Raw genomic sequence first — 18,133 nt, forward strand, 5'->3', positions numbered from 1 at the left:
GCAGCCTGGCACCTGGCGGCAACCCCTGAGCTTCCTCCTTCTCACACCTCCCCTCCACTTACCCCTCCCTGCCCACGTCCTGCTCCTCCCTGCCGGCTCCCTTTCCCTCTGCAGCCTGTGCTCCCTGGGAACATCTCTCTGCTCTCACCCCCACCACCCCTCCACGAGCCAACACGTGCCCGCTCCCCCACCCAGGAGCCTCCAGGTCCCTCAGCAGCTTTCCCCGTGCTAACACCTATGCTCAGGGAAAGTCTGGCCTTAAGCCTAGGCAGGTGTGCGCCTAGGTGCCCGGCACCACGCAGCAAACGCCTCTTCCTTCCCTTCTCTTTCCCTTTGGCTTCTTACCCTGCCCCTTGATGAAGGGAGGACTCTTTGTTCTTCCTGTGGGAGGCATGCTCTGACTTCTCCAGCAGAAACTGGAAGACGACGCCAGCTGAGGTGAGCGGGAATTTTCTCTTCAGCAGGCTCAATGCCTTGCTGAGCGTCTTCTTTGCCAGCTCCATGTAGCCCATGTTGTAACAGACCTGCACAGGAGAAGGCTTCTTCAGACACTCCCAAAGGGCTCCGACTGAGCACGCACCGCATTTCCAGGCTCTGCCTGAACCAAGGCCGAGGGCCTCGACCGCTTTTGGCCGCAGGCTGAAGCGCTCACGGGAAAGGCTGCTGGTAGCGGCCGTGCCTCAAAATGCCAGGCCTATCGCCGCTGCCGCCACCCCCCACAAAGGCGTCCAACTCCACCCACCAGCAGAGCCCTCAGAACCTCCCTGGCACTTTACCTCCCCTTTCAGGCTCAGGAAGGTGGCTTCTTCAAAGCAGGTAGGCACATCGGCTTTCTCAGCCGCTGAGCTCCTCACAACCTCTGCTTTCTTCAGGTTCAAAAAGGCCTTGGAACAAGCACACAGAGAGCAGGTGAGCGTCGGTGCAGAGCCTGCATCCAGCCCCGTCGTTCCCAGGTGCCTCCAGCAGCTCTCCGAGGAGGGCACGCATCTGGCCCTGGCGATGCCCACCCTAACACAGCCCACGGGCACGAGTGCTCCTTCGCACCACCTCCTGGCGCGTGCGCCTTGTGCAAAGGTCCTGCTTCTCTGCCCTGCCTCCCTTGCCCCAGGAGAGGCAAACAGGGGGAGAAGCCTGCCTCTGACGCCAGCGGTTCAGCCCCAAGTCCCCACAGAGGCACGTCCTAGAGCAATGGCAAAATCGGCTTGCCCAGGACAAGGCAACTGAGAGGCCTCCTTGTGCAGTGGGCTCCGGCAAGCAGGGCGACTCACCAGGTAGTTGTCGGAGACGTGCAAGTAGGCAGCCGCGCACTCCAGCAGGTAATAAAGGGCTCTGGCATCGTTGCCCATTGCCATGTGGTGGTGAGCCAGCGGCACAAGCACCAAATCCACAATGGCCCGGCATTCACAGGCACACGCGCCACCGGGCGTCCCTTTGGTCTTGCTGGGCACCGTAGCTACGCGTTCCGTCCTGGCCAGAAACTGCTCTGCCGCTCTACTCAGAGACAAGATCGCGCAGAGAGACGACACACGCTAGCATCACCTATACCGCTCCGTCTGCCTAGACCAACAGCATATTCTAGCGCAGCACAAGCAAGGCCCTGTGCACACGTGCGTCATACGGGAGCGCTGGCTTTCACAGCCTTCCCGGGCGTGCAGAGGGCTGGCCGCTTCTTCTTTCAGCCCCCCGCAATCACAACCACAGTTTCCCAGCAGCGTTCCCCATTACAGTTGACACGGGCGACCCCCGAGTGGCCTGGCTCCCCCCATCCTTGCTCCGTCTTCCCCCTGTGCTCCTCCCTCCCTTCCGCTCTTGCCTTCCCTCCTCGCTCGAGAGCTGTGGCTCTGCCCTGACTGCAAGCCAGTACCACTCACTAACACGGCGCTTGGGCGCAGGATTCGTTTTCTTCCACTGCAGCGACGTCAACCCGCGCGCGCTGAGCAGTCTTCTCACGCTCCGTAGCCCCAGAGCCCAAGGCGAGCGAGGCCAGGCAGGGCAAAACGGGGGCGACGAGCAACGTCGCCCCTTTCAAGCCCTAGCAAACCATTCCTTTGGCTTTAGCGGTAACAAGCTCCACGAGCACGCGATGCTGTTGGTGCCTTTGCTGACCGTGCTCTGGAGCAACGCTGCTCTTGGCCACAGGGAGGAAGTCAAGCAGGCCTTTCTGCCACCTTCCAGCAGCGCCCCCTGCTCCCGCTGGCTGCTTTGCCCCTGCACACCTCGCAACTTTGCTCTCCTACAGCTAGGAAGGCAGGGCTGGCTCCACCCTAACGTGACCATCACCACCCTGATCCCACTGGCTTCCTCCAAGAGGCTCATCTCCAGGGCCACCCCATCCCAGCTCCCACCCAACAGGCCAGCTCTTTCCTGAGCTAGAGTCACTGCCAGCAGGCACAACTGCAAACTCCACTTGCCCCCTCTGCAGACCCTGAGCCCGCTGACTTCCCAACAGAACCAAAACCTGCTCTCCTCACCGAAAAGTCTCCTCCAAGAAGCTCTTCTCTTTCTGCAGAGCTTTTGCACTACCTGGAAACAAAGCACGAGTTAAACGCTTCCTCACCTCACACGCGGGAAGAGCTGCATCTTGCCATGCTCCATCCGAAAGGGGAGGAGAGCAGAGTCAAAGGGACCGACGGCAGCTCTCTTCCTGGCCCCTTCCCCCGAGAGCTGCCTTCCCGGCAGGGCTGTTATGTTTTGGGCAAGCGTAGCACACCCACCAGGAAAGGCGCCTCAGCCTGCGGGGCCGGGGGGTGCACCGCAAGGCTCTTGTCACTGCAAGGACATGGGCTGCTCTCCGGTCATTCCGGGGAAAGGCAGGAGGGCGTTCCGGGGCACAGAGGCTCTACGCTGTGCCCACAGCATGGCTCTGCTGGTGCAGCTGGCCTCAGTGGAGGACTAAGCTAGTCTTAGGGAAGCCTCTCCCCTGCGCTGACAGCGTCCCTAGGCTTCAGCAAAACGCTTCTGCGCACGGCGCTTGAGACAGAGCAGCGCTTCCATTAATTGCGCAAGCACAGCGCGCAGGGCCCAGGCTCCAAAGCACGGCAGCTAGCATACCCGGAGTGGCACGGAGCTCATCCCTCTTGAGCTCCTCCTTTCTGAGCAGCCAGGCCTCCCAGCTGGACGAGCAGCGTTCGCTGGCACGGTCGTCGCAGCTCTCTGCCTCCTGGGCGCTGCCGAGGGCCAAGCGGTGGAAGGCCACAAAGTCCCCTCCGCCGCAGCACTGGCACTTGTGCGCTTGCCTCTCCAGGAAGGCCGCGCACTTGCGGTGCATGGCCACCCTCTGTCCCTTGGGCCACAGCTCGTAGGCAGCCTCCCGCAGCAGCGGGGCGCAGAAGGTCAGGACGCCAGACTGCAGCCTCGCGGTCTTCTCGGTCTCGCCCAAGCACCGCTTCTGGGCCCCTGAAAGGCAACGGGGCTTCACATCAGCCACAGCTGGGGCCACAGCCGGGGCACGAAAGACAGGCCTTGGCGTGGATCCTTGGCAGGAAACCAGCGCTCCTGCCCTCGGAGCCGCGCAGCGCTAGGCTGAAAGGGACCCGCTTGCCTTGCCGACACCAGCACCGCCTGCGCAACAGGCTACCGCCCTGCTCTCCCTCCCAACGCACAGCCTTCAGCTGCACCCCCGCAAGCAGCTGCCGAGGCTGCTGGCAGCAGAAGCAAGGCCGGCCGTTTGGCCCATTACACACCACCGGAGGGGGCAGTGCAGCGTGCCCTGGCGAGCCCCGCCAGGCACACAGCCCGGAGCAGCAGGAGCCTACCACGCATTATCCCGGGGGCGCATTATCACCACTTACCGCTCTCTTCCTCCAGAGAGGTGGCGGACCCCTCGGTGGCAACACTGCTGCCTTCTGGCACCTTCCCAGCGTTCAGCCACTTCAAGATGTTGCCTCTCACCAGGACATTCAACGCCTTGTTCATCTTGGTCCTGGTCCACCTGGGAAGGAGGCGAAACAGCAGCTCGGTGGTAAACGTCGGCCCGATGACGGCTGCGCACTTCAAGACCATCCGCTCCGAGGGCTTCATGCTGTCCACCTCAGCCAGCGCAATCCCTGTCAAAAACAAGCCACAGCTCTCTCTCTTGCCCTCTCCCAAGCCTGAGGCTGCCGAGGCTGCCTTAGCTTCACCACACCAGACGCTACATTTGTAGCCTTCTTTCCTAGGGACCAAACCCCTTGGGCAGTCGCAACCCAGGGCACACAGACACCCAGCCTCTCTCTAGCCCATGCCCCGGGAAAGAACCTCCGTGCAGCCGCCAGCCGCCGCGGCGGGGCTCGGCCCCTCACCTTTCAAGGTGGAGGGAAGCACGATGCTCTGCAGGTTCACGTCAGGTCTGGTGGTGCACACCCTGCGCTCCTTCCCCGCGCTGGAGCTCCAGGAGGCTGCGGCAGGGGAAGCCTCCCTTACAGAAGCTGAGCGGAGCAAGAGAGCAGCGTGAAGCGATTTTCAAAGGGAGACGATTCAGGCCGTCACCTCCTGCTTGCCCTCCATCTTCCACCCTTTAGCATTCATCCCCCCCGGGCAGGTCTTACAGCAGTACCACAAAGCCACCCAAACTCCCCAGCCTGTGCTTAGGCTAGCCCAGCAGCAAGGCATGCAGGAGCCCACGCCTGAGCCAGGCCAAGGCCTCTACTGCTGCAACACCAGCCTGGGCCAGCTTCACAGGGGAAGCCCAGGGCAACAACGTGCTCTGGAAGATGCGCCACAGCAACCAGGCCGTCAGCCACAACGGTGCTTACTGAAGAGGCCCTCCCACTTGTCCTCCATTTTCTCGCCCTCCCGCAGCAGCTGGAACAAGAGCATGTCGTGGCGCTTAAGGTCGCTCAGCAGTTCCTCGCAGTAATATGGGATCCCGTAGCTTCTCTGCATCAGGAACCTGGAAAGGAGCAGATCCAGCAGGGCCTGACACAGGCAAAGCAAGGTGGGACACGCTTCACACCAGCATCTTTGCCACAGCTACACCTCCCTTTTGAACAGGCCAGCACTCCCACTGCCTTTGGCATCTGAGCTGCCCGGAAGATACAGCGGTTGCTGGAACGCGCAGGAAAAGAGTCGCGCACAGTGCCCAAGGCACAGAGCTGCAAGCCTCGTCTCTCCTGGCCCCAACAGCCTAGATGCTCCCCGGCACCAGTGAGAGCCTCGGCCCCAGCAAATCGCCCCCACCATGGGGCCCCACCATCTTCGTTCCCTCCTGCCCTCTGCAGAGGGTCAAGCCCTCGGGAAGAGCTCCGAGGCCCCGCCTGGGACTTACGTCTCTAGCTCCCTGGGCACGCTGACAACTCCCAGCTCCCGGCAGGCTTTCTGCACAACAGCTGAAGCTTTCAGCTCTCCCAGATGAACGTGGGTCGTTTGCTGCAACTTCATGATGTCTGCTGCAGCTTCGCAGAGCCTCTGTCTTCCGTAGCGAGCAGGAGCAAAGCCCAGGACCACAAAGAGCGGGACATCTCTCAGCACATGCGACATAACAGCCCAGGAGGCAGAGTCGATGTAGTGCGCGTTGTCGATGACAAACAGGACAAGCTCGTCTTCAACGATCTGAAACCAGCACGTTGGTCTGGGTGGATTCTGAGGGATTCTCAAGCATCTTCCACAGGACAAACTTTGGCCGACCTCTCCCCACACAGAGGACGCGCAGAAGTCGCTCTCCTCTCCCCAGCTACCTCTTTGTTCAGAATCTCACCCGCTCTTCCGTGCTCCGAGACTCTTAAGGTCTCTCGGGCACGGTGGCACGGAAAGACACCGTTCCTCCTCCTCCGGAGCACATGCCCTCCAGCTTCCTCCAACAGGAGGAAAGTTATCAGGGGGCATGGCACGGGCAGTTTAGCCTCTGCAGGGCAAGGACTCCGCTACACTGTCCTCCCACCAGCTCCCACCACTCTCCCGCAGAGCCCTCAGCCTGCGGCCTTGCTTTCCTTCTCGGACCCAGCATGGGGAGAACGGCTCACCTTCTGTAGCACTTTCTTAAAAACCAACTCCAGTTCCGTTGTCCTTTGAGCGCTGCTCATCTTGGACACCTTCTCCGACAGGGGAAACTGGCCAGAAAAGCAGAGTCACAGAGAAACAGCCTCTCAGGGCGGTTCAGCACACCTGCCCACCACGCAAGTCCAAGCGAGCAAAACGCCTCTGCTGCCCTCAGCATCTTACCTCTCCCCCACACAGTGGAGAGGAGACGCAGCGCGCACGTCACCGGGAGCCTACAACGGAGGCCCTCTGCTGAGGGTCTCTGGCAGAGCTCTTGCAGGGAGGCATGAGGGGGGAGAAGAGCTTCTTCCCTCGCCGTGGCAATCGCGCGAGGGAGCACGCTGCTCACGCACCAGGGAACTCAGCACCAGCTCATCAGCCCCCTCTCAAAGCCTCTCTGCAATGCCCTTTCCAGGCTGCTGAGCAAGACACCGGCAACTGCCTGCAGCAGCCTGGCACCTGCACTCACCCCTAACAAGGGGCCCCCTCGCCCCCCTCTTTGGACCCACAAACAGAAGCCCAGCCTGTGCTACCCTCCTGCTGCTCCCACCAGGGAGCTAAGCCCACTCCCCAGCACAGTGTCCCAACCACAACAGCCACAGGACGCCTCACAAGCAGGCCTTCGCCACGGCCACACAGGCCTCTCGCTCTCACCTTAACGACGAAAGGCGCATTGAGGAGGCAGTAGCTGCTCTCTTCCACCAGCCCTTGGAGCTTTTCCTGCAGGGCGAGCTCTCTGGCACTGCACGATTTACAGGCCTGCAGGCCCATGGCCACAGCCAGCACCATGCGCATGGCAGAGTAGACCTGCTTCAGGTTGAGCTCCAGCGCTTCCACAGCCACTACCCTGCCATGCAGAAGCAAAAGGCACTGAGATTCAGAGAGGGACCCAAGCAGCCGCAGGCTTCTCACACTAAGCTCTAGGGCAGAGGCGGAATCTAGGGCCACTTGGCTTTCTTCTCTTGGGTCCGCGGCTACGGCCAAAGCCCTGACTGAGCTCGGGCTCTACTTTGCTTGGGGCCTGGCCCAAAGAAGGAAGCTCAACAGCAGTGGCTCCAGCAGCCACCTCTAGCTCCCTCAAGAGGGAGCAGGAGGGCACACAGCTGCTCCTCAGCAGCAGCTCCTGCAGGCCTTGCAGGGATGCTGCAGTCCAAGGGCCACGCACCCGGGCAGAGGGCAGAGGGGCTCCAGCAGCCCACGGACATCAGCGGCTGGGCAGCAAAAGCCTTCCACAGGTCCCGGTCAGCAACACTCACCTGAGCCCAGCAGCCTGGCCTAAAGAGGCAAGCTCCGTAAGTAAATGGCTCTTTCCAGAGCCCGTTACGCCCTCCAACGCCACGATGTGGCTTGCTTTCTTATCCACATAGGCTTTCAAGTGACTTTCAAAGAGGGCAATCTCCTCCTCCCGACCTGGGAAGGCAAACAAGAAAGCGAGCTGTTGCAGCGAGCCGAAAAGCAAACAGCCGTCGGCACCCTTCTCTCTTGCCGCCGCAGCGGGTCAGTCAGACCCAAGGAAATCTCCTCCCCAATCCCAAATACGGCCATCGCTTTAGCCCTGAGGCTGTGAGCAACTGCACACTGGAAAGGTCCCGCCACGCTAGCTATGCAGCACGGCAGGCAGCATCCAGCGCACGCCTCACCCTGCTCCCCACCTCTAGCTGTAGCCCAACCCCAAAGACAGCAACCAGCTAGGAGCCAAGGTATGCACCAAACCCTTAGGGCCACGCCAGGCAACACCATCCCTCGCAAAAGCTTCTGCGTTCCCAGAGCGGAACAGGTACCGACGGCAACAAATTGGCCTTCGGCAGGCCAAGGCGTTCTCCACCTACCGAGCAACGCGGAATAGCTGGGCCTCTCCTTCGTAACATCCATGCCAAACCTGCTAGCGGGGGAAGAGAAAAACAAAAGCCAATGAAGTAGGCAGAAGCTGGAGGACGTAGAGCCACGCGTGGAGCTGAGGGTGCGCTCCCGGGGACCCGCTCTTCTTTCCAGCCGGAGCGAATCCTGCCCACGCTCCCACTGGCCCAGCAGAGAGCGCAAACACCAAACGAGCACTAGCAAAGCTGCAGCCAGGAAGAAGCCCAACGGCCACAGTGGGACACCAGACAGCATCAAGACTCGAGCACCACGGGCCAAAGCCCAAGGAAGCAGAGACACGAGCAAGAAGCCAGGCAGTGCCACTGGCTAGCACACTGCTGCACCCCGCAGGACAAGCCAAACAAGTCTCTGGTCCCCCGGCCTTTGCTCACAGGCAGCGCTTTCGAGAAGCGGGGCCCTGCAACAGCGGCTGTCAAGGCAAAGACGGGCAAGAAAAAACACTTCAAGCCACGACGTGCAACAGGACGACAAGGGTCACTTCTTGGGCCAAGGTGCCAAGCACCAGGCACCTTGGGCTCGAGTTCTTCTGAAGTTGCAAGGGGACGGCAACGTCAACCTTCCAAACGGCCTCCAAAGAGGATGCCAAACCCTGGCCCAGGGGAACACCTGAACTTTCACCAGGAGGCACTCAGGAACTGAGTCCTGGCCTGACCAAAAGCTTTCCGGGAGCTTCATGCTCAGAAGCAGCTGGGAGAACACCTCCCTGGGGCAGAATTGCCACTGCGTTAGTCTTGCGCGCAATGGAGCAAGCACAGGGCAGAAAGCACAGCTGGAAGCCCTTTGGACAGGGGCTGCAAGGCCCCTCTGTGCCTACGGACACCTAAAAGCCTTCTCCACCCCTCCGGCATCACTCCCCGTCTCCTTACAGCAGGAGGCACCAGCGTAGGCAGGCCAAAAGCATACCCGTGCTCTGCCTTTCCATCTTCTCAGCCCCCGCGATGGGGGGTGTGGGCGGGGGCCAGCTCTGCACAACTCCTCTTGGCGGACCAGGACTGGAGCCTGTGTGCCACCCTGCCCCCAACCAGCCCGCTCAAACAGGACACTCACCACTTCGCCGACACCCCCAGGTATTGATACACGGGGCCAGGATCGACCACCCCCTTCATCTTTGCCTCCGGCAGCTCCTCGAAGCACCATCGGGGCAGCCTAGAGGCTGCGTACGTCGCTGCGTCACAGGACACCAGCCCAGGGTAGTGCTCCATCAGCCGGGCTGCCAGATTCACCTTCTGGCCAATGACTGCCACACAGAGAGAGCACGCATTCACCTACCTATGAAACCAACCCGCTCCACCCTTCACCGCCAACGGCTGCATCGCCTCCAGCACAGGCAAGCCCCAAACCGTAGGCAGCACAACCAACAGGAACAACAAGGCTCTGAGCCTGGTCCCCTGCACCGCAGCGACGCCCGCCCTGCCTCCCTCATTCCCCACACGACACAGGACACAGGCCAAGGCCTCGTCCCAGCCCAGCACGTACGGGCAACAGGGTGTTGCCTGCCGCTCTGCCTCTTCCTTTGACACGCTGCTCCGGCTGAACAGAGCCAGCCCAGCCGCCCGCTCCTCAGCCAAACCCCTCGTACCTGTGTATTCGTGCCTCACGCGATGGCCTACGACTCCGCAGAACACCGTCCCGCTGGTAACCCCGACAGACACGGCCCTGACACACACGGAGAGCGACAGGCGCTCAGCAGCGCCCGCGCACAGGCCTGCCTGCCCGCCTACCTTCACCCCTTCACCCAGCTCCCCTCGCACCACCTCCCGCCCTGGCAGGGCAGACCTCGGGGACCTGCAGAGCTCCGCAGCGTAACGCCCCCAGGTGAAAGGGGCTCCCGAGAGCAGCCAGGCAGTTTTCAACCCTTCCCCTGAGGCCTCACAGCTGGGACGGGCGGAACGTCCCTGACTCCAGCCGGCCACAGCACGCCTCCTCGGCGCGGGCAAGAGGGGCACCTCTCAGGGCACTGTCTCCTTCCTCCCAGGGACAGAGGAGGCCAAGCTAGAGGGCACGTCTCGCTGAGAAACCATCCCTGCCTCCTTCCCCCGCGCAGTCCCGGGCAACGCGCCTCCCCACTCACTCGATTTTCCTAGGCCTCGAGGAGCACGCCTTGGAGATTTGAACAGCGCTTTCCAAGGCGTGAACGCTTTCGTCGGGCAGCTTCTCTCCAGGGAGCCCAAACACGCACAGGAACGTGCAGCCCTGCCAAGGACAGGGGCAGCACAGCTTGCGACAACGCCTACGGCAAACGGCTCGTGCCGTGCGAGTCGAGCCTCTGCCCAGAGCAGCAGAGCTTCAGGGCAACCCCCAGCCAGAGGGTGCTGATCCCAGCGCCGAGGCAGAGCTGCTTCTCCTTTCCCCACTGCTCAGTAGACCGAGAGAGCCACTGCCCTCTCGTTTGCTGCCCACACTTTTGCGCGGTGGGCTCCTCCCCCACACTCACTTTATCAAACATGGAGATTTTGTTGATCTCGCCCTTGTGAGGACGGAGGATCTCCAACATCATCACGCTGCTGTCCTGGATAGCCTTGCAGATCTGCGTTAAGTTGACATCGGCAGCAAACTGCAGCTTGACAAAGAGGCAGGTGACCGGCCGTAGCTCGCACAAGTAGTCCGGGGGCTGCCTGTCATCAATCTGGAAGACGAGAGCAGCACACCTTCAGCAGCCAGCTCTCCCCAAGAGCTGACTGCCCCCAGCAAACACCAAGCAAGAGCCCACACGTGGGCAGCAGCACGCGCGCTCAGCGGGAGGAAGACATCCTCCCCTCGGGGCAAAAAAAAAACACAGCTCCCGGCAGCTGTGGCCATACCTTCCTCAGAACAGATGCGGGCACGTACTTCCGCAGCAACTTGCCCAGAGCATGCCGAGGGGCCAGGGTAACAGCAGGCCTCAGGATGCCTAGGGAAGGAAAATCCAGGCGGTCACTGGCAGGCCGGCACTACGAGCCTGCCTAGGGAAAAGCAGTTGGAAAGCAGGGGCTGGCACTGGAACTCAGGGAGAGAAAGGCTCCTCCAGTTGCACATTTCTTCCTCCTGCAGGTGCTCAGCCAGAGCAGGCCCCGGGAAGCAGGGGCAAGCAGCGAGTGCCTCCGCTGAAGCGCCCCAGGGCCAAAGGCACAAATGCTAACTGCAAGGGGGAGAGGGCAGAGGGCGTTCCTCGCTGGCCCCTGAACAAGCCCGCCCCCACCTTTCTGGGCAGCCACAGATGGGCCTCACCTGACGCCTCAGGAGAACTGTAGTTCAGCTGGGCTCGGGTAAACTTGGAGAAGATGTCTTCGCGTTCCGACAGAGACATCCGTTCCATGCCTGTAACCTAAAGGCACACAGTGCAAAAACGCGTTCAAGGACAGCTCCAGGACCCACAGAGGACAGTACCCGTTGAGGCAGACTCTTGCAGCGCCTCCTGACCCCCTCTTCAAAGCCACCCAGCGCAATCCAGAGACAACCCTGAGACAAAACTGCTCCCCAACAGCTACGGCTCCCCACCTACGTCGACACCTAGAACTCCCTGCACGCGCGTCTCCTCGCCCTTCTCGCACCTTCCTCCCTCACAGCCACGTCCACGCCCAGGCCCTCAGAATTGCTCCAGAGGCCGTCCCACCCACCTTCACAGCGCTTTGGCCTTTGAGTCTCTTGGTCTTGATCTTGTTCTGGTTACAGAGCTCCCAGCAGCTGGCTGACAGGATCACGTCACTTGCATTGGCAAGGTTTTGGGCCTGCCACACTTCCCCCACGGCCTGGCCAAGGATCAGGAAGTGCTGCTGCTTTTTGTCTCCAACAGTCAGGAGGGACATATGCCCTGCAGAGATCCCTGGGGAGAGACAAGCACAACTGATGCAGAGAGCATTTTTAGCTCCACAGCCCGCCACAGCTCAGCTCCTCCCAGGCCAGCTTTGAAGCTCAGCCCCGGAGCCAGGCTCTTCCGCTCAACTGCTTCGAGCGCAGGCGTCCCACTTGATGGATTCAGGATTGATCGTGGCCGGGGAGGGGGTCCTAATCAGGGGGCCCCACACCGGCACCTTGGCCAGCCACCGGCTCACTTTGCATGCAGGCAGCTCGTGAACGCCTGCCCGAGAACGCGCAGCAGCCTAACGCAGCACTCCCCGTACCTATCTTCAGTCGGAGCTTCAGACCCACGTCCGTCTCACGGATCCTGTACTTCTCCTGGATTTGCTGGCTACACTGCAGCACCAGGCTGATGGTGTCCCTCAGCTGCGCGTGCTTTGCTCTCCACAGCACCAGCACAGCATCCCCTGGGGAAAGCAAGGGGACAGGGACGGCTCTCGTGACACCTGACGCTCCCTGACCTGCACCCACCTGCCGGGACAGCGGAAGCCAGCAGGCGTGCCAGGGAAAACGCGTTTGGGTGAAGGCCTCCTCCTCAACTACAGCACCCTGGCCACAGGCACACCTCCCCCTCTGCCCCGCCAGCTACAACTGCAGCCACGCCGCCAGGGCCCGGGACGGCAGCTCCCCCTGGGCACCTGCGTGCCAGCAGAGCCACCCCTCGGGGCTCTGCCAGCTCGCGGCTCTCTCTCCCCTCTCCCCTAGCGCTCGTCTGCAGCTGCAGCAGACGAGGCCACGTCTCTTTTACGCACACGGACCTGCAAACTTCAAGATGTCTCCACCAAAAGCCAGCAGCTCTGCGGAGCAAAAAAAAAGCACAACAAGAGTTGCAGCTAGGCCTTCTTCAGGAAGGCCGCAGGACAAGCCGCTCTGCTCAGAGAGCAGCACAAGAGCAGCGGTGCTTTGGGGGCACAACTTAGCAACCGTAGCAGCTACACTGCTCACAGGGACCACAGCCCTGGCACCTACGCTACTGTGCCCTGTGACAAGGCCCCAGGGAAGGGAACGCACACTTTGGTCAGCGCCCCCATCCCCAGCTCATTTGGGCACTAACACTGGCTAGATGCCCCCGCTCCCCCCTGCGCCCCAACACCAGCAAAATCTTCCTCCATCACTGAACAGCGGTCACTCCACAAGCCCAAGGGTGGGTGCTGAGAAAGCGGGCACCTCCTTAGTCTTTGTGGGGAGCAGAAAGCACCTGCCAGAAGAGCCCAGCTGCTCTTGGCGGCTCTCAGCCCCATAGGAACCCCCAGCCCGCGCAAGGAGGAGGCGGCAGCAGCAGCAGGCTGCCCAGCAGGCTGCCCAGCACCTCTCTCTCGTCGTGGCCCAATCCCACACAGTCCTGCAGAACGGCACTTACCCTCCAAAATGTCACCCATGTAGCGATTGAGGGTTTGCGCTACCTCATCCGCACCCCGCTCTTTGCTGATGCTCTGGCTGAATTTCTCTGTCAGAGCAGTGAAACCTGCAACAGGGACACACAGGCACAAAGAAATCAGGACGCGTCTACAGGGCCGAAGGACCTGGCACTTTCCACGTCGCTTTCAGCCAGCCAAGAGCACCACGCTCCGGGAGAACCCAGGCGTGCCCCTGACAGCGGGCACAGCCCTCTCATTCTGAGCGCTCGCTGACGGGCGCCTTCCCCATGCTCACACCTACCCGCTCCTGCACTTGGCTGCCACCCTCCAGCACGTCCCCTGGCTGCCTCCCCTCTTGCCTACAGCCAGGCAACACCCTTAGCTAGAAAGCCCAGGAGGCCTTTGCCAACTAATGCAGCACCTGGCCAGCCAGCTCCTCTGCGCAGCAGCTGCTCCTCCAAGTTGGCCCTGACAAAGACTAACAAGGGGGAGGCAAGGCAGCCAGGCCTCCTCTCCCAGGCCTCCATGAGCCAGAGCCTGGCCCACCTCACACCTCCCCAAAGCTCCAGAGAGAGCACTGCAGGCAACAGCGCGGGCCCAAGCTGCTGCTCCGGCAGCCTCAGGGCTCCCTACGCACACTGCTCTGAGCAGACGGCTGACCACAAGCAGGCCGCAGGGCTGCTGCCAGCAAAGACCACCCCCGGGCTGTGACCTCAGCTACGTCCGAGCGCTACTTCCCCAAAGCGGAAGACCTCAGCGGCAAACGACATCTCCTTTGACCCCTTCTCTACCACAGGCGGGACGACCAGGGCTCCAAAAGGCCCGCTAAGTCCCAACGGCTCGGGTCGGTGACTCCTCCTCTGTGCCCGCCCCTCATAACGCTTTGACCCACCTGACACATCCGCAAAGAGCAGCACTCCGTGGAAGTTCTGAACGCAACGGTTCTCCTGCTTCAAGTCCTCAGACAAAAGCAGGTCGGGGACGTAAGCAGCTACTTCCCCCAGTTCTGAGCAGTGCTTTGACCTTCGCTCCCAGGCACGAGACATCGTCAGCGCCCTGGGGTACCTGCGGTACCTCAGTACAAGACGACCCACCGTGCCCACCAGGGAGGACGACCAGACACCACTGCACAGCGTTGCGCACTGGCCTTTGGGAGGCGCGGCTGGCCCTCTGTCACCAAGGGGCCGGGGGAGGTCACAGTCGGCTCACAGTGACATCGTCCGCGTGTCATCATTTACCTGTCCACTGTCGCCTACGCTGATCCGGCTAACAGTGACAGCCTCGGCAAGGCACTGCTTACCCAGCAACTGCCGGGAAGCTACCCCCCGCTCCCTCCTTACGCCGAGCCGGTTGCTCAGATGTGGCTAGCGCGACGCACTTGTCTCCCGTACAGAGCTGAAGGAGGCTCGCACGGCGACTGACCTCCACCCGTGGCCGAAACAGCAGCTGCTTCCCACGTTCCCAAGCGCAAAGGGCCTAACAGACGTGCTGACAGCCAGCAGCCCAGGCTTCCCCAAAAGCACGGCCACTGCAGCACACAGCTGGGCGTTTCCGGGGCTGCTCGGAGGACTTGTATTTCTTTGCAAAAAGAAGTGGGGCTTTCCCGGCGGGGGGGGGGGGAAGGGAGGGCAGCGGGGGACACAGCCAACCTCCATCCACACGGCTCCTGGGGGAGGCCGGGAGGAGATGGACAGGGCTGGGCCAGGACCACGGCGCACCGGCGTATCAGAGAGGGCAAGACAAAGTCCAAAGCCGCAGCAGGAGGCAGCTCCAGGTCCCTGCTCCGAGTGAGAACGCTGTTGTAAACCTTGCATGCCCCAGGGAAACAGAGCCACGCTGGGCACCCTGGCTCACGCACGGCCCTCTGCCTCCGCGTAGGCAAAGGCAGCTCCCCGTCCACCTTAGCCGCTGCCCCGAGCCACACAACTGCCTGCCACCAAAGCAGCAGCACTGAGGAGAGCCGGGCTCTACGGGGGACGAGGGCTAGCAGCCAAGGCCGTGCTCCGCGCACGCCAAAGCTGCCCTTCTCCCCAGTCGCGCAGAGGAGCAGCTGCACGAGTTGGCGTGCCTGGCACACGGTGACACTCAGCGGCTGCTTGCCCAGGCAGCCTCCAGTGTCCCTCTCGGACTGTGCCTCTCCCTCAGGCAATGGCCAGGCGAGGGAGCACCAGCCCCTCCCAGGCCTGGGGGACCAGGGGCTTTAGAGGAGCCTGGGCCCTTGTGCTGCTGACCTCAAACAGCAGAGCACTTGGCAGCAGAAACCAGCCTGCCTTCTTTCCTGCTGCCTCAGCCCTCAGAGAGAGGCTACCAAGATGGTCTCTCTTCTTGCCTCCAGAAGGCTCCCCCTGCTGCCTCGGGGCCCACCAAAGTCTCCCAAGCAAGCACAAGTCACTTGCACAGAACACACACAACTGCAACCTGCTGGCGACAGCCAGGCACACACACCGAGCCAGGCCCAGGTTCGGAACGCTGCTTGCCAGCCCAGCTCACACGCTTCCTCCTTCCTCCTTCCCACGAGGCAGGCAAAGCGGTCACCCCTACGGGAGACTGATGATGCAGGCCGACCGAGCAGGCTTGCTCTGCCTCCTCAGGAAGAGCGCGCAGCAGCGTGGCGACGCCTAGCCCAATGCCCTCTCTTGCCAGTGAGCAGCAAGGGCTGGCTGCTCCCCAAGGCAAGCTCAGCTGGGAGCTGGGCCGACCCCAGCACAAGCAGCGCCCTCGCCCACAGGGGCATCCCTCTTGGCTACATCTATATGCACACATGTACAGCCATTCTCCACTAAGCAGCATCAACCAGAGAGGGCAACAGGATGAGGCTGCTAGTGCTGTTGACTTTTCTGACTAGGGAACACTTCCAACCAGTCCCGCTTGCAGAAAAACACCCTCCCACCCACCCTCCCCACCTCAGCAACCACTTGGCCCTACACCAGGGCCAAGCTCCTCCTGCAGCCGGCTCAAGCGCTTACACAGCGCCACAGGCAACTGCACTAGGGCCAGGGGGAGAGAATTTCTCGCGCTGCTTGACAGCCCTCGACTCTTGTGAGCACTAGCAACGGGGGTGGTGGCTTCCCCGCAGCCTAGCTTTCCCAATAAACCACAGGCCAGAGACTCTCATGGCACGCCTTCAGCGTCCTCTTGCTGTGGTCTGTGACTCCCTACAGAACGCTGAGATGATGGCAGTGTTTCTTTATTTAACCCCTGGAAGAGCATCCTCGCTCGGCCGTGCTGGCAGCTTCAGCAGGTACCTGGAGCTACCGACTTGAGGCTTTGCTTGCTTCAGCTGGGGAAAACGTGGCGCTGTGTCCAGCCACAAGTCTCCCACGGGGCCCTTGCCAGTGAACCACCGCTCCTGAGGAAAACAAAAGCCCAAGTGAGAGCCGCGAAGAACAGGAGGTCCCCCGAGCCACAGTCGCCGTCCGGGAAGGCAAGCGAGGCCTCTCGCAGTAGCTTCTTCCACCCATGACCCAATTGGCCGTGCTGCAACAGCCTATCAGGGAGGGCAAGGAGAGGGAACGCAAAGGAAGCCTCCTCACAGGTTCAGGCTGGCTCCCAGAGCTGGCTCAAGGGAGAGGCAGAGATTCCACTCCACCGCTCCTCAGCCAGCCCAGCAGAGATGCTGGGAAGGAGCGGCATGCTGCAGCACATGCTGCTCCCTCGCGTGTCCTTCCAGCCCCTCCTGAGGGAAGGGCATCGCAGCTGCCACTGCCCTCCTGCTGAGGAGGGCTAGCAGCCCCTACCAGCTCGCCAAGGACTTTCAGCACACGCTCCTGAAGCTCGCTGGGGGCTTTCCCTACGTGGACCTGCCGGAGGACAGTCCGCGGGCGCCACCTTCTCCTAGGGCATGCCAAACCTCTGCCCAGGGAGCAACTCAGAGGCAAAGGGGATCCACTTACAGCGCTCATCTCCAGCCAAGTCTTCTCCAGGAGGTTGCCATTCGCCTCACAGGCTTGGAGGCCCTGCCTGAGGCACAACAGGCTCTGGTCTTTGTTAGCCAGCATGCAGAAAACGTACGCTTTCAGATGGTAGGCTCTGGGGTAGAAGACGGGGCTTGTAGAGCACCGAGCAAAAACCTCTTCCGCAAGCTACCGAGAGAACAATGGAGAGGCACGTCAGCAGAAGTCATCGAGCTGGGCGATGGCTCGGCACTGAGGACCGCACCTACTCCCCAAAGGGGAAAGCAGCCGCAAAGGCACAAGGAGCACGCAGCTAGCAAGGCTGAGATACCACACAAGTCTCTCCCGAGCCATAAGCCCTCACATGCAGCGGGCATTTCAGCAGGGCTCACTAGCTAGCTCATGGCTGTGCAAGTCTCTTCTCCTGTCTTGCAGACCATTCCCATTCCCACAAGGGAATCCTCACGTGCCCAGGAAGACCCCCGTCACCTCACTGCCTTCTCTACCACCTCTTGCTGCCGCCCCATGGGGCAGCAGCCTCTTGCCATGTTCCTCTCTAACCCACTACTACACTCTGCCTCTAGCCTGGCTCCATCCCAGCGCGGCTGCTTCGCCCTGGCCTTGCCAATCCACTGCTGCTCGCAACACACCTTTCCCTAGAGTCCCCTCACAGCGTGCACACCCCCCTCCTCCTCTTCCCTCACCCTTAGAGCCCTGCTGCGGCTCTCCCGGGCCCTCGCCGAGCTGCGCTCAATGTCGTTCCGCAGCACCAGCGTGTAGCACTCCAGGAGCCGGCTGCATGCTTGGGTGGCCAAAACGGAGGCGTCAGCTCTCTTCAGCAGCCTCTTGGCCTTTTCAAAGGGCTTCTGGAAGTCGGCCCACTGCCCAAGCCTTCCAAACCTACACCATCCAGAGAGAAACACACACACACACACACACACACGCACGTTTTGTAGAGTACTTGATCAAGTACTCTACACCCCAGCGACGGCCGCCTTGTTGGACAGGGCACGGGGGGGACACGACAGGCCCAGAGCTCCCACCTCCCCTGCCAGAAGCACTGCCTGGGCCTCTCGCCACTCTAAGCACCTCTGCAACTTACCAAAGAGCCAGGGACGAATACAGTCCAAGCAGGATGCTGTTGTGCGAGCTGAGGATGCGGTTTGCTTCGTTCTGCTCAACGAAGCTCCTGCACTCGTCAAATGACTTGTA

The 18,133-nt window shown here is 61.6% G+C and overlaps 1 protein-coding gene across 1 annotated transcript; it reads right to left on the minus strand.

The window, feature by feature from the left end:
• Positions 1-4,788: 4,788 nt before the first annotated feature.
• LOC138068021 (adenylate cyclase type 10-like) lies at positions 4,789-14,020 on the minus strand (the record flags this gene model as incomplete). The annotated part of the gene is made up of 16 exons (XM_068952499.1): positions 4,789-4,870; positions 5,246-5,529; positions 5,940-6,026; positions 6,610-6,675; positions 7,280-7,365; positions 7,785-7,837; positions 8,881-9,070; positions 9,413-9,489; positions 9,905-10,026; positions 10,268-10,459; positions 10,635-10,664; positions 11,433-11,635; positions 11,934-12,077; positions 12,429-12,467; positions 13,031-13,135; positions 13,921-14,020. Coding segments are annotated over 16 exons (1,860 nt in total), but the record flags the coding sequence as incomplete, so codon positions are not given.
• Between the last annotated feature and the right edge of the window lie 4,113 nt (positions 14,021-18,133).

Source organism: Struthio camelus, chromosome 8, assembly GCF_040807025.1.
Source record: "Struthio camelus isolate bStrCam1 chromosome 8, bStrCam1.hap1, whole genome shotgun sequence".
Taxonomy (NCBI): Eukaryota; Metazoa; Chordata; class Aves; order Struthioniformes; family Struthionidae; genus Struthio; species Struthio camelus.